This window comes from Urocitellus parryii, chromosome 13 (genome assembly GCF_045843805.1).
Source record: "Urocitellus parryii isolate mUroPar1 chromosome 13, mUroPar1.hap1, whole genome shotgun sequence".
Classification (NCBI taxonomy): domain Eukaryota; kingdom Metazoa; phylum Chordata; class Mammalia; order Rodentia; family Sciuridae; genus Urocitellus; species Urocitellus parryii.
The window spans coordinates 7,647,267-7,662,675 of NC_135543.1; the positions used below are offsets into that span (position 1 = coordinate 7,647,267).

At 44.7% G+C, this 15,409-nt stretch overlaps 1 protein-coding gene across 1 annotated transcript in view; it reads left to right on the forward strand.

Annotated features, from left to right (window-relative positions):
* The first annotated feature begins 915 nt into the window (after positions 1-915).
* The window catches only part of Cd226 (CD226 molecule), a 60,397-nt gene continuing 45,903 nt past the window's right edge, over positions 916-15,409 (forward strand). Inside the window, exons 1-2 of the mRNA XM_026388696.2 lie at positions 916-979; positions 1,245-1,577. Coding sequence (XP_026244481.2) covers positions 934-979; positions 1,245-1,577 — 379 coding nt within the window. The 5' untranslated portion in view covers positions 916-933. The remainder of the gene's footprint in view (positions 980-1,244; positions 1,578-15,409) is intronic.

Consider the following 15,409-nt stretch of genomic DNA (forward strand, 5'->3'; position numbering starts at 1 on the left):
AGAGGAAGAGCAGTGGTGCCCCTGGGAAGCCAGTCACCTTCTGGGTAGGGTCCTGTGGCCAGGTACCACACAGCCACTGGTCCACTGGGCAAAGTTGTTCAGAACCGCTCCAGCCGCCTCAGCAACTCTGTGTGATCTATGATCCTTTCAAAATAAAAAGCTGAATCAGGAAGTCGAGCAGAATGGTGGCTTTGTATGAGGTCTGGACATGGTTCCGCTGGGTATGGAGGGCCCTCCCTGGTCTGTCATCTCCACCTAAGCAAGTGCCTAAGGCCGGACACAGGTGGAGGAGGAGGAAGGCCCTTCTGCTGGATGGAGACTCTGTCCCCAAGGCCTTGACACACCTCCCCTGGACCTTTGGCCTCTGCTCCCATCTCCCCTTGTCACAAAGGAGTCCTTGAGAAGGAGATGCGAGCCCCTGCCTGCCTCCCTTTCCTGCTTAGCTTTCCTCCTGCACTTACCACCTCTAACTTGTTACACGTATTTTTTACTTTTGGTTTTTTTTTGGTTTCTATCTCTTCCCACTAGCATGTGGGCACGGCAAGAAGCGCGCGCATGTGTGTGTGTGTGTGTGTGTGTGTGTGTGTATGTGTGCACGTTGAGTCTGTCTATCCTCATGTCCTAGAACAGAGTTGGGCACCTAGAACACACTCAGCAAACGCTTGTTGAACGAATGACTTTCTGTAGAAAATGAGATCTTGAACATAGCTGTTCCCCGAGAGAGAAATAGCTCAACTCTGCCCATCCTTGTACGAGAGCAAACCTGCCTTTGAAGCTAAGACCTTCTTCCTGTGTTCATACTTCAGAGAAAGAAGACGCTACTGATAACATCTGAAAGGAAGGAGACCGTCATTGTGCTGGGCCTGAGATGTAACGCTGTACAAATTGTTTTTTTTTTTTTTAATGCAGCAGCCTCCCAAGCAGTTTCCAGAGATGGATTATCTTACTTTCCTTTTGGCCCTTCTTCATGTACACAAAGGTAAAAAAAAAAAAAAATCTTTTTGTCTTCATTTAACAAATTAACTCGATTTTTGGTATTTCAGTGTGATATGTGCAGGATTTCTTTGATGATTTCTCACTTGTTCCAAGGGCTAGAGGTTACAACTGCCAACATGAGCAGTAGAAAACTGCCAGTCTTCCCAAGATCTCAACTTCCTTCCTTCCTCTAATTAGAGAGCTTAAGGTATTTATTTGGTATTCCATTATCAGGTCTAACTGAATTTATGTCATGTTGTATATTTCAGCTCTATGTGAAGAGACATTTTGGGACACGACTATTAAATTTGCTGAGAATATGACTCTAGAATGTCTGTACCCATCAGTGGACATTACCCAGGTGGAGTGGTTTAAGATCCACGATGTGCAGAAGTCTATAGGCATTCTCCACCCCACTTATGGTGTGGTCGTCCATGAGTCCTATGACAAGAAGCTTCACCTTTTGAACTCATCGACGGCTCCCAACACTGCGATCCTCTCCTTTTATAATGCCTCTGAGACCGATGTCGGCACCTATTCCTGCTCTTTCCTGACTTACACACATGGAATTTGGAAGAAGACAATACGTGTGGTTCAGTCAGGTAAGGGCGGATTTCGTTCTCCCTCTCCCCACCCCACAATATTGAATTCCACGATACTGAATCCTGTCAAGCCCAAGTGGAAGCTGCAAATGCTTTATCCTATTCTTGGGGCTTTCCCCCAAACCCTTTTCCAGGCTGTATGATCTTACTGTTTCCAAGGAGTGATTCTGTGGACCAATGTCATTTCTTAGTGTGCTGTCGTTTCCGCGTGGAAGCGTCTCGTTGATTTCAATGCGGAAGCAGAAAGCACGGGCTCTGGGTGTCTTCGTGGGAACACGAGCCTGGATTGTGTGGATGGGGCCACATGTGAGTTCAGGAGCCAGCCCTGGGGCTAGGCACTCAGCACTGGCTTCAACCTCTGCACGGCTCCGGGTCCTTGTATACTACGTCATCTGAGATTATTAGTGAATCCTGGCAGGGTGCAGACAGTGGCCCTGTCTTCCGCCCCTTCCAAATTCAACTAGAGAGGAGTCTTCCTTCAGAAGTCACTAGCTCTCGTGTGAGAGTCCAATGATATCTTGGGATATGTTTGCGCTGTCCCCCTGTGGTTGTGGTTTGGTCCTTCTGCAGTGGCCACACAGAGTGGATATGATTTACTGAGAAAGCTTGGGTGTTGTAGCCAGTACTTTTATATCAACTTGTATCCGTGGCACTCCCTCCCTCTCTTAATCTTGGGTTTCTGAAATGGTAAACTGAGTTGATAACAGCACTCTCTTTGTTGAAGAGTTTAGGGAGACTATATTTAAAGAACTTGGCCCATGCTCATCAGAGAATAGGAGGTATTACTACCATCACTATTACTAGCATTTCCTGTGCTTTTGATACAAAATCATTAATGTTGACATTTTCATATATAAGTGACTGAAGTCTAATTTTGAAATCATGCATCTCTTACCTGGTGACTTTCAAATCACACTCCTTGGACATATAGAGGAGAACACTATATGATTTATTTTTAAGAGAGTCATGTTCTGTGCTTCACACACACGTGTGCTTATTGCTTTGTGTGTGTGTGTGTGTGTGTGTGTGTGTGTGTGTGTGTGTTGCAGGTAATTGAAGCCAGGGCTGCTCACATGCCAGGTGAACACCCTGCGGTTGAGCTACAACCCCAGCCCAAGCAAACCCCGTTCCAAAGCACGATTACAGTATTATATGAGGAATATAAGGTATTGCAAGGAAAGAATGTTTGTGTACATGGTTTCCTTTTCTCTTTGTGTTTAGCTCAGGACTAATTTTGTGTATAGAGCTAGAACTTATAGAGTTAATTGGCAACACTGCCTTAATTACACACTAATTTTTTGAAAGACTCCATCTTGCCATACAGAACCCATTTGCTGCTGTGTGCAGACATCTGTTCAGTGCTGTTTGCAAGTATAGTCCCCTTCCGACCAGTCTTTCAAGTAAAGGTGTGGGTTGGTGAGGGTCTTGGGATTGCACATGGGGCCTGAGCCTCCAGGGCTGGAAGGAGATGGGCCCCTCTCCCTGCCGTGCGTGGTCCAGCCTGAGATTTTAGCCGCAGGTCAGGTATTTCAATTTCTGTTACAAGGCAACCAATTGAAAACAGGCAGCCCGGCCTTTTCTGAATGTTTAAGATGGAGTACGGAGCTGAATTGTCAAGGTTATTGCTGTGCCACGGTAGGATTTTTAGCATCATGTGCGAACAGCTTTGGGAATTGTCCTCTATTCTTATCATCTAAATCTGTTGGTCTTCTTATGTTTTGAACAGGGTAAAAGAGAGTTCCCCACCTGATGGGCTTTTTCATGATCAAGGGTGAAATATTCAGCTAGTTGCCAAAGAGGTCCCCAGTCCTCATCTGGCTCCATTCCTTGTGATGGTCGCTTTAAACATGTTCTGTTCCTGTTGGTCTTGGTCATTTTTATTTTTACAGAACAGTTGACGTCGTGAACCAGTGAGGATCTTCTACCTGACTGGGAGATTTGAGGGCTTCCTTGTTTCAAACTGAGGATGATAGAGACTTTAAACTGAATATTAGTTGTATTTCAAGGTTTACCTTGAATATAACAAAGACTTTCCTTATGTGTTCTGTTCACAACATCCAGGATCTCTAATGATTGCATTTGTGGTATAAGGTCAAGGGGAGCTGATTATCTATTTAACAAGAAAAAAATAAAACTCGGAATCTGACAATTCTAATTTCTATAACAGATGATAAGAACTTCAAATGGACGAAGGAATCAAGTCCCTGCCCTCCAAGTGGGTTGACTTCTGCTACTTGTTGGTAGCTTTTCAGGTGTGAGGGATTGCACGTGTCAGTGTTACACAGATCTTCTCCCTTAGCCCCTATTACACACTTGAGTGTGGGCATTTCTTTGATTTTACAAGTGAGGGACTGAGGTCTAGTGGCCTTTCCAAGGCTTCAACTCTGCCTGGGTCCCACTGGGCAAAGTTGTAACTAGACATAAAGTGACAGCTTGGGGGACATGTTCCCCCACCTGGGCCCTTCCTGGGAATCATCAACCATTGCCCACCTTGTACCTCCTCCTTCCCCTCACACTTTCTGCCTCGAGTTGGGCCAATTGAATGTCTTATTCTGGATAAACAATACTGCTAATAAAAAAATTCCTTAAAAATGTGTGTTAGTTTAGGAATAGACATTTGTGAATTAGCAATGGATTTAGACTATTTCATAGTAATAACAGCTGCATGAATTTTAGTTAATTCATGGGGAAACCTGTTGAGGTGACTTAGGAGATAACATTTCAAAAGCAGCCCTTTTGTGCAAGGGTAGTGATGGAAGTAGGGTCCTGGGGAAAATTTCTGCCTCCCTGAAATCTCTGGCCTTACTGGTCAAAGTAAAAGAAAATGTAGTTTCTGTTAAAGGAAACGTAATTCTGTTTATGAAACTTACCACCAAATGGGTGACCCACTCAAATATTATGCTACTTAACTTTCACACGGTACCTACTTGGTATGAAGTATCCAAATGTCATCTCATTTAACATTTGAAAAGTACCATGGAGTGATCATGTTTTCCATGTCAGACTGAGGGCACTGAGATTCAGGGTCATTAACCAAGACGTGGCACAAGACGTGGTCTCAGAATGGGGAAGTGACTCTCTCCCTGCCTCATCAACAAATGGGCTCAACTCAATATGATACTTTGGGGTCTCAGGTATCTTCTATATTAAAAAAGAGATTTAAGACAATGTGGGCAGCAGAATATTAGATATAAACCTGGAAAGTTACTGTGACCCAGATCTTGATGTGCTGAATGGAGTTTGAACCTCTCTAATCTAGACCTTGCTGAACATTTTTTAGAGAGAGAGACACAGAAAAAAGACCAGTTTGTTTTTCACTGCCAGCAAGATTAAACTAGGTTCAGGTTAAGTCCCAAGCCATCTGCTGGGGTGCCGCCTCTTACTGGGGGAGGCCAGTCTTTTGTTGTATTCAGGTTTTCACTTGACTGGATGAGGCCCATCCACATGATGGAGCCCATCCACATGATGGAGGACCATCTGCTTACTCCTAAATCGCTGATTTAAACATTAATCTTATCCAGAAACACTCTTCAAGTTTACTCAAAAAATTACTATCTCGTCTATTTTGGAAAATCATATGGCGTTCGTCGGGTTAAAGAATCACATATCCTATTATCCAATAATTCTACTGTTTGATGTTTTAAAGATTGCCCCAATTGGGAGAAGTGCCCAACAATATTTGCAATAGTGACCGTAAGAGCAAAAAATCAGTAACAAGCCAAGTACCCATCCCCAATAGGATGGGCAAAGACCTTGGCAGCATGCATACAGCAGTGTACTCTGCATCCCTGGAGAAGCACTGAAGTGTGACTCTGCTCACCAACAGGGATGAATCCCGGGAACAGCGCGTCGACGAAAGCCAGCAAGTTACCGAAGGATAGCCAGGGCATGATTCCTTTCCTTTAAAGTTCAGAGACATGTAAAGTCCAACAATATGTTATTTATGTGTGTCAAACACAAATGGTGAAACTACAAAGAAAAGCACAGCTTAAAAGCGTGAGCGGGAAGGAGACAGAGTCAGGAGGGGCCACAGGTTTTCAAAGCTCACACTGTTGGTCTATACTCACCTAGAGTGTTTTATTTCCCACTTGTCTCAAAAATATTTTATAACATTTCTTTCAGAACTACTGAATTCTAATACAAATGTTGAAGAAAGATGTGATTCTGATTTTTGAGCAGTTCAAAAATAATCGTCTAAGTTAAGGATGAGGTTTTCATTTGGATTTGGCCTGCAGGTCAAAGAGAGGGAAGCTGCAAGAATGATTCTGAAATTTTATGATCCAAGGAAAGAAAAACGATAGTTTCAATTGAAAAGATGGGAAATCAGGAGCCCACCACGGCTTGGAGGAAAGGAGAAGTGTCAGTTTCAGGAGCACTGAGTTGTCAAGTAGCCTGTGATTGGCTGACAAAGGAACTATTGAACTAATGAGTAGGAACTGGTATTGGAGATCAGCGGTTTTCCAGTCATTGGAGTGAGACGATGTTAAGAAAGACGGCTGGTGAAGTCCTATGGACTGAGGCTGCGATCCAAGTGGGGCTCCAGGAGGCTGGTGACCCTGACACACAGGACACAGGGGAAGCAGGGAGAAAGCGGGGTAAGGAGAGCAGATGCGGAGCAGGTGTGCCACTGACTTGGAGCAGCAGACACGTGTAACTGGGGTGGCAGGGAGGTGGTCATCTGTCCTGCTCCACCCAGCAGGTGCTTGGTGTTGGCCATGTCAGTAGTCTGACCCTGTGAACTCGCATGCAGTTCTGCTTGTCTCGACTGGGCACAGATGTTTCACACAGTCTCCGTTTAAGTCTGCATTCTGTCCTGGGCTGGAGGAGGCTGTCTGTATCACCCAGGCTTGTTCTGAGAAGGCCCCATCCCTACTCCCGTCAAAGCCAGTGCTCACAGCCTGGGGGCCAGTCGCTCTGCTCGTGGGATCTCCTCCTGTGATCTTGCATATGTGTTTCTCCTTAGTGGCCCTTTAATATCAAGGGCTCCAGAATGGATGGCAGGTCTGAGGAATCCATGACAGAAGGGCTTCTCCAGATTGGGCTGGCTTCCTGCAGGTTGGGGCCAGCAGGGTCAGCCTCCCCCCCACCCACGTGGGTGTGATGTCTGGGTGCAAAGATGGGATCTGGCCTGTATGCATGGGCTTGCTGATTTGGGGGAAATAAACTCATTTATTAACTCACTCTTCAAGACTTTACTAAAAACCTTTGACGTTCAAAGTAATATTTAGTGATTGGAAGAAAGGGATAAAATTGTATATTGTAAATTATAATTTAAGGCAAATAGCAACAAGTATTACTGTAATTTACAGGACAGAACACACTCTGTGTGTGTGTGTGTGTGTGTGTGTGTATGTGTGTGTGTGGTGCTGGGGATTGAACCCAGGGCCTTGTGCCCGTGAGGCAAATACTCTACCAACTGAGCTACATCTCTAACCCCAGAATTCACTTTTAATTAGAAATTCAGAAGAGATTCCCTACAAAAGTGGAATTGGAACTTAACCTTGAGGGAGGTAGGTCAGAATATTTGGACACTAAGATGGATGAAGTAACATTCCGAGAGAATTGCTTTAGAAAATCCTCTAGAAAAGAGATAGCTTTGGGTCTAGCTTAACCAACTCTGGAAGATTATTTTCATTTTTTAAAGAAGACTCTAACAATAACCCCAAACAGTGAAAACCTCTAAAATCAAATGAACACATAAGATGGGTCGATAGATCAGTGCAGTTTCTTCTGGTTTACAATTCGTGGCTTGGTTGACTGCAATGTTGCTTCAGAAGGCCTAGGAAGCCTGATGTATTTTGCAATTGTTTTTCACCATCTACCTTAAGATATTCGTGCGCTTTCCTGACTGCCTCGCTTGGCCTATCCCAAATACAAAGGGAAGGAAGAAAATGTGCACAGATGACCTCCTTTGCCATCAGTGAAGGTGCACAGTGCAGGAGCAGCTGGGCCTGGGAGGTCTTTCCTGTCCAAAGTCGTTCCAATGGGAGACGAATGGGCCACGGAGGAGCCCCCCACTTTCCTGATATGGGGGGTGGCCAACAGCACACTCCAGCTACACTTTTGACTTTACTTTTTATCATTTCTCTCTCCTTCCTTCCTTCTTTCCTTCCTTCCTTCCTTCCTTCCTCCCCTCCTTCAGGAATGAACCCAGGAGCACTTTACCACTGAGTTACATTCCCACCCTTGTTTCTTTGTTGGTTTTTGATTTTGAGAGAGGGTCTCACTAAATTGCTGAGGCTGGACTTGAACTTGTGATCCTCCTGCCCCAGCCTCCTGAGTCTCTGGGATTAGAGGTGTGCATCATCACCAGTTGTTTTTTGACATTGCTGGATGATGTTGCATTCTTTATTTTTATTATGCTTTTGTCTTTTTAATTTTATTTTTAATTGGCAGATATAATGGAATGTATTTATGGTGTATGGTTTGATGTTTCAACACATGTATACATATGGTTTGCCCAGTGTGGATTCATTGAGTTGTGACCATCCTAAGCATTTCTGGTGCTTTTAATTTTTTAAAAGTGGGATGGAATAATAAGGAAAAAATGCTCTAGATCTATGGTTTAAAGAATGAAGCCATAAACCCTTCTTAAGGCCCATCCTAGCAAGCTCAGAAAAGTTTTCCCTTTTCTATGTTTATGTGCCTGTGTTTATACATACATATATAAGACTAAAAAAGAGTGTGTTAAAGGATACATTTCAGTAGTTTTTCATTAAAAGATAAAGAGGAAAGGTATTTAATGGTGCCTATAAGTAATAGTCAACTGGTGAAACAGGAACACTTTAAAGGCTTGGGAATTGCAGGCCTTAATGAAATAAAATAGCGTATAGGAAGCCAGATAATAAAGAGCATTTTAAGACCCACGGAAAGCAAGGTTATGGTCCCTGAGCTTCTCAAGGGCGCAGTAAATAGGAATCAGAGTGAGATGGTGGCGATGTCCTGTGCCAAGGCTTTTGTTATTGACTTGCTCTCCCTGGGCTTAGCCTGGGAGGAGACACTCCAGTAGACGTGTCACCTAGGGACACAACCCTCTGGCAGCTCTGTGGCCAAAAACCCAAGTGGGAAAAATTTTAAATCGCCCTCTAAGACAAGAGACTACTAGCTGACATTGGTGATGGAAGCCGACACCTGAATCAATGTACACGCTCAGGGTTTTGGAGTGACGTCTGTCTGGGTTCTTCAGTTCTTGCTCCACTTTCTCTGCCTGTCTCTATGCTTATGAGAGAACCCCGACTTCTACACTCATTAGCTGTAGCAAAATACAGAAAGGAACTCATAATCTAGACTTGTTTGAATGCACCCAGGCCTCCCAGAGCAGGGGACGGACCTGGCTGTGATCTCTGCTTAAAACCCTTGTGTCCACTGTATAAGACCGAGCCTTGTCGACACATCTATTAGTCCCAGGATGGCCGTGGGGTAGGGCACACTGGGCAGAGTTGCTGGAGAAGGAGCCTGAATGTTTCTCAGCTCAGCTGGAGGCTGTGCGGCTCTGAGTTTTCTGCTTTTAACTCTCAGCCATCAAGACCCCTGGCGCCTCTTGCACTGGTTGCCAGCACAGCTGCTCCTCACTCGCACCCAAAGGTACCGCCAACCACAGTCTCTGGAAGGCGTTTCCTCTGCAGAGTAGGTGTCTGTGTGTGGGTGCTCTGCCTGAGGTCGGTGGAAATGTGGCTTCGTGCCTGAGCAGGAGCTGGCGTCAGGCAGTCGTGGGTGTCCACGCGGGTCACCGTGGAACATGTCCATCCCACGCCCAGTGCGACGGGTAGGCTTCCGTGCTCTCCACGATTCCTGTCATGGAAGCTTGAAAACTACAGAGGGTGGGCATCCATCTCTAGCCCTTTCTCTCAGAAACTTCTCTGCAGGATGAGCTGCAGGTGTGAGTGGCCTTCACAGAAACCTTAAAGGAATTTACACATGGACACATATTTGTGACTGAAAGCTAAAGTTTGCATTTTACGACATAAAGAGAGCTAGATTTTCGAATGTGTCAACAAACAAGAAAATAAGTAGCTGAAGAAAGAGAGCAAGTAGAGCTTTCAGCTTACCCTGCTTGGGCTCCCGGGGAATGTCCCTTAGAGCCAAAGCTGCCCCTGACAGTTGTTCAGCGTCTGTAAAGAGACTTGGCTCCTAAGCTCTGCTTTGAATGCAGGTCTTTGTCTTTCCTGGGTTTTATGGGGAGTGGAGGCTGCAGGCAGGATGACTTTCCCTTTCCTTCTAGAACATGGTAGGAGACTATTTGTGAAGACATTAAAGATTTTGAAACTGTTAAGAATTTTAAGACCATCAAGTCAATCCTTCGGGGATCAATGCAAAATTACTCCCCCAGGCAACATCACTTCTACTTACTCTAGAATAGTTTTAATTAAATAACTCAGCTGATGGGGCTGCTGGCACTTCCCTTGAGAGATTATTCACAATCCAATAAATCTCAATGTGAGAAAATTTCCCCTGACTTCAGCTATTTAAGCAACTTACATTAAAAAAAAAAAACCTTCATAATCTTCCAAGAGAAAAACTCTGATGTTTCATAGAATATTGACAAAAGAAGGTTTCTGAGGACAGAGGTGCAGTACACAGCATTCATGGTACTGGCCCATAAATAGCTATGTGCATCTTACCTGCTGAGTTCAGTGGTGTGCTGATTGTGGCCTGGAAGAATGAAGTCTGGTATGAGTTCTGTATGTAAATGCTCCATTTAACTAGCAGGATACTGAAGAAATGTAACACTCTCATTTCAGATGACTAGTTCCTAAGCACAAATTGTCCCATTTCTTGGCAGGTCACATGGATTCTTTATGCTACCAGCACTGTCATTTCAGAATAGATTAGAGAAGGGTGTGTGTGTGTGTGTGTGTGTGTGTGTGCGCGTGCATTCTGGTGGGCAAGGTAATTTCCTTCACTTATTAAATAAAGAGCATTTACTTAATCCAAGTCTATAGAAAACTTTAGATCCTATTCCTAATTTATTCCATGAATGCATAAATTCATTGTTCCTTACAAACTGGATGCTACAATTGGATATATACTCTTTTCATTTAAGAAACAGCCAGTAGATTCAATTATCATCTCTGAGACAGAGCTTGGGTATATTAGTGCATGTCCACAAGTGAGACCACTTAGTCTGTCCCATTAGCTCGTGAGATCAGATTTCTTAAGATATCTCTTTATATTCTTTTAAGAAACAGAGTTGCCCATTTAAATTAAATAAAGGTCACTTATTTAACATAGGACTTGTAGCTTCCTTATTCTATTTTTATGAAGTCCTAGAAATGGTTTCTAAAAGAATGAGCATTTAATAAGATGGAAATATTTCCAACTACAGGCGGCGTTAAATTTCTTTGAGCTGCCACAGTGTTTGAATTTTGATTCTTAACATAGTCTGACCGTTATGATTTTAGTGAAAAAAGAAGAACTAATCTTAAGGGAAAATCATTAAGCCCTGTTCCTGAAATGATACTTTGGAGTATAGAAATTCACTTTATTAGATGAATGTTGACAACAGTAATTTAAACATTTGTGTGAATTTTGTGAATCCCTTCTAAATTAATTAAAGAGACATTTATTTTGTGCCATGAGGAAATGAAGAAAAAAGTAAAAAGGTCTCTGTTTTTGAGAAGTTTATAGTCTCAAAGGGGAAGTACCCGCCTATATGCCATGTGAACTTGTGACCCAGGTGACCATACGGCTGGGTGGAAGCTGGTAAAGAGTACAAAACAAAGTTTGGGGAATTGAGAGGTGGCCGCGATTGCTCCTTCTTTGTGGAACCATGACCTACAAATCGGGGTAAGTTTGGATGGGTGGGGGTGAAGGATGGCAGGAAGAGGGGGTCCAACAGGAAGAAGCATTATCAGAAATATCACCTACAAGGGAAATTCTCTGAATTTGGGGCATATGAAAAACACATTGGGTTAGAGGCCTGAGAGCAGGTTGATGGGTGTGAGATCTAAATTCTGGATTTCACCCGGTGGTTAGTGGCCATGTTGGCCATGTCTGGAGCTCTTACCCTAGCCACAGCACGTAGGATGATAAAAGGTGAGAAAGCAGAAATACTGGCAAGAATCGGGGGCGGGGTTCTGGAGTCCCCAGTGAAGCAGGGCTGGGTCTCGGGCGTGGCCGGTGATGCGACCTCCACAGTGTCCCCACTCACCTTCCTCAGGAAGAAAGCTCTCCCCAACTTCCTCCTTTCCATTCTCCCCTCTCTTTCAGCAAATACGAATAGAATATCTGTCGGTTCTGGGAGCTGTGCGAGGTTGGGGGCGCTCAGAGAAATGTCCCAGCCCTGATCTCGGGCCTAAGGCCAATGACAATGCCAGTCATGCTTGTTGGATGACTGTGGAGGCCCAGGACAGTGGATGGTGATGCTGGGGGTGGAGGTGGCGTGTGTGTGTGTGTGTGTGTGTGTGTGTGTGTGTGTGTGTGTGTGTTGGAAGGACGGTGCTGGGAGGAAGGAAGGGGCATTCAGGAAGCTTCAGAGACCCAAAGACTCTTGAGTTTACTCAAGAGAAAGGAGATTAGAACTTCCTGGGTTACAGGGGTTGTGCTGTCCGCAGGGGGACAGTCCTGCTGGGTGGGGGACGTAAGCATGAGGCGAAGGGAGTCTGGTGTGCTTGGAAATCTGAGGCTTCCTAAAGCTTGAGTGGAAGTTTGTTTCTTGGTCATCGATGCCAGGTAGTGACCTTGGAGGGGCAGAGAGAAGAAATTTGGAAGAAGCTCCAAATTTGTGTTGGAAGAGGGGAGACGGAGAACCCTGGGTGTGGACCCGCATGTGCACGGCAAGCCCGCGTGCTGACTTAGCTGCGTTTCCTCCGAAGCAGGATGGGTGTGAACTCGGGTTCCCTCTAGTTACATTTTCTGTGCCACCGCTGCTTTGACTTATTCCTGAGGCCATGGGGAGCTATTAGGGAACTTGACTGGGCAAGTGAGTTGCAATTTGGAAAGTGTACTCAGGCAGGAGCCTAGAGGGGGGATCAGATGCCAAGGAAACAAAGGGAAATCTAGTCAGGAGGCTGTGGCGGGGTGAATTGGGTCCCCACAAAACCATATGTTGAAGTTCCAACTTGTTGCGTTTCAGAATGTGACTCTTTGGAGGTCAGGCCTTTAAAGAGGTAATTAGGTTAAAAAGAAGTCATTAGGGGTGGGCCTGAGACAAGGGCACTGCTGTCCTATGGGAAGAGACTGGGGCACGGAGAGAAAACCAGGAAGACGTGGAGAGGATGGTTTCCTGTGAGCCAGAGGGAGGCCCTCAAAGGAAAACAGCCCCGGGGAGCCTTGAGTTTGGGCTTCCAGCCTCCAGGATTGTGTGAAAAAGTGAGCATGGTGTCCTGTTACGACAGCCCTCTTTACTCACTCAGAAACTTGTTGTCCGGGCTTGATGCCATCAAATATGTCATACTCACTTGGTGGGGACAGTGCTCGACACTTCCAGGACACACTCCACAAAGCAGCAAGAGCCATGAGGATCATCAGCATCAACCCTGATGGGACCAGAGGAAGGTGCTGGTTCCATTCACACTGAAGTGGAACAGGGCAGCCTGCTCTGTGCATCTCCCAGGAGGTGAAAAGCCTTCCCCCAGGGGTAACACGCCTTCAGCACATCGCATTTACAGAGGGGTTTTGAACATCGGGGGCTATCAGATTGACTGCCTTGTTCAAATGTGAACAAGGCTGGAATAAAGCAAGTGGGGAGGTATCTATTTGAGAAATAGGGTAGGAGAGAAGATGATTTGGACCAGAATGGAATGGTGGGGACAGAGTACACGTTTGAGAAAAAATGATAAATCAGATTGAAGGACCCCAAAAATGATGGGATTAGTGGGTAAGGGAGAGAAGTTCATAATGACATCAGTTTCTCTTCAGTGCTGAGAAATGGGAGGGAGCTAGTTTGGAGAGGGAAATATGGCTTTGGATACCTGTGAGTAAAAGTTGGAGAAAAGTATCTGAAAATCTGAAGAATGTCATGGGGTTCTCCTTTGCCGTCTCCAAGGAAATTCTAAGAAAGTGGTTAGGTGTTGTTTTTCCTTGCAAGGTCGTGATGCACTCCCCAAACTGTATTGTATTTGAGATGTTCTGACTGCCAGAACCGGTTTTCTAGATGAAGGGGGTGAAACTTTCTGGCCTGTCTAGAGCTCCCAATCGGATGGCACCCGTTGAAAAGATACTTGTTCTGAAACATGGTGTCTGTTTGCAAATCCCAGATGTGCCTCTTTCAAATAAACAGGAGGTTGCCTGTTTCTGGCAAGACGATCTTGCCCATTTTATAAGTTAGATCAAGGGCTCCTCATTTCTTTCGAGCAATGTACGTTAGTGATTCTAATGGGAATTTGGTGATTCTCTAATAGTTTCCCTCACAAAGAGGAGAACAAATAATTCACTAAATGTCCTTGTCCTTCTCTCTTTGTTCACTGAAACATTGCTGTGGTCTATGCTATCTTCAAAAGCTATCAAGTTTCTTTCACTCATTTTGTCTCCTTGATGTGTGGGAAAACTCTTTATCATTCACCTGAGTGTCTTTCACAGATATTTTTCAGATTCTCTTTTGGCTTGTTGCTCACTGGCAATTCTGGGCCTATGACTCTTCCCATTTGAACATTCTTTTGCAATTTCTGGTGATACCGCCATCTGACTGGCCCTTTGACTTTGCCATGTAGCCATGAGGGGTTTTATTTAAAGCACCCAGCCCTTTAGATCTGTTAGAAAATATGTCCCTGGACTTTCAAAATATGTTTTTCAGTATTCTGGGGGTTTCTTTTGGGATTTTTTGCCTTTTTAACTATACTTTTTATTGTTTAACCAGAATATTTGCATTTTATTATAGTTTCCATTTGTAACTTTGCAAAATTTCCAATGAACTCTTTCGACTTTGCCTTCCTAGTCAGAGTTGCCTGTAGTCATTTGATGGCGGCAGGTACTTCAGAGGGTGTGATGTGTGTATTTGCTCCACTCCGTAATGTGTGTAAAATTCAACATGACTTTATTTCTGCGGATTCAGTTACACAATTATAAATATAACTTAAATGGGGTGAGTCACAGGCTATTTCAGAGAGGGATTCAAGATAGAAGGTAGGTAATTTAAGTAGCCTACAGTCTTTCCTCATTTAATTCTTCTGTCTGCCCCACTTTACATAACACTTCTCTCCAGTCTTGTGGTTTGGGGTAGGTGGTCTGCAGCGTGTCACAAAGGCTAGTTTCCACCTCTTAAAATCTTTGAGGTTTTGGAGGAGCTGCTGCTTAGCTCTGAGCTGAGCTCTCCTCTCTAGGCGATGTCTGTGGTTTTGAATTCTGACAGCTCACTCCTCTGTTGTTGATCTCTATTGACTGACCTTTCTGCATCTGAATCGGATAAGTCATTTATATCAAAGTTGTCCCTTTCTGCAAGTGTCATAATTTTCAGGCCTCTGGTACTCATGAAGATAAAGTTATGAATTTCTGTCAGCCAGTTCTTGGATAAAAAGGCCAGAGTGTTGGCATAAGGCAGGGATAAAAAGAGAAGGACTTTTTAGCAGCTGGCGCTGAGACTTGAAAAACTGTGAGTGGGGAAGAGGGGTAGGTTCCAACCAGTCCAAGCCTCAGTCCTCCTGGCCCCCAGCCCCAACCTTGCCTTCCTGTAACATGACCCCACTCTCCACATCATACTGAACTTTACTCTTTTTGAAAACATTTTGAAGCTGTATCTGCCCTTCAAAACTGCTCTCATGCCACTTTTCTCTGCTCTGGCCACTTCAAAGCGGTTTGAGGATGAGCTGGGTGGACTGTGAAAGGCCCCTTTGCCATGAGTTGCTCTCAGCACTGAGTGGCGTCAGAAGGGCTGGCCCACAGTTTCCTGGATGCAT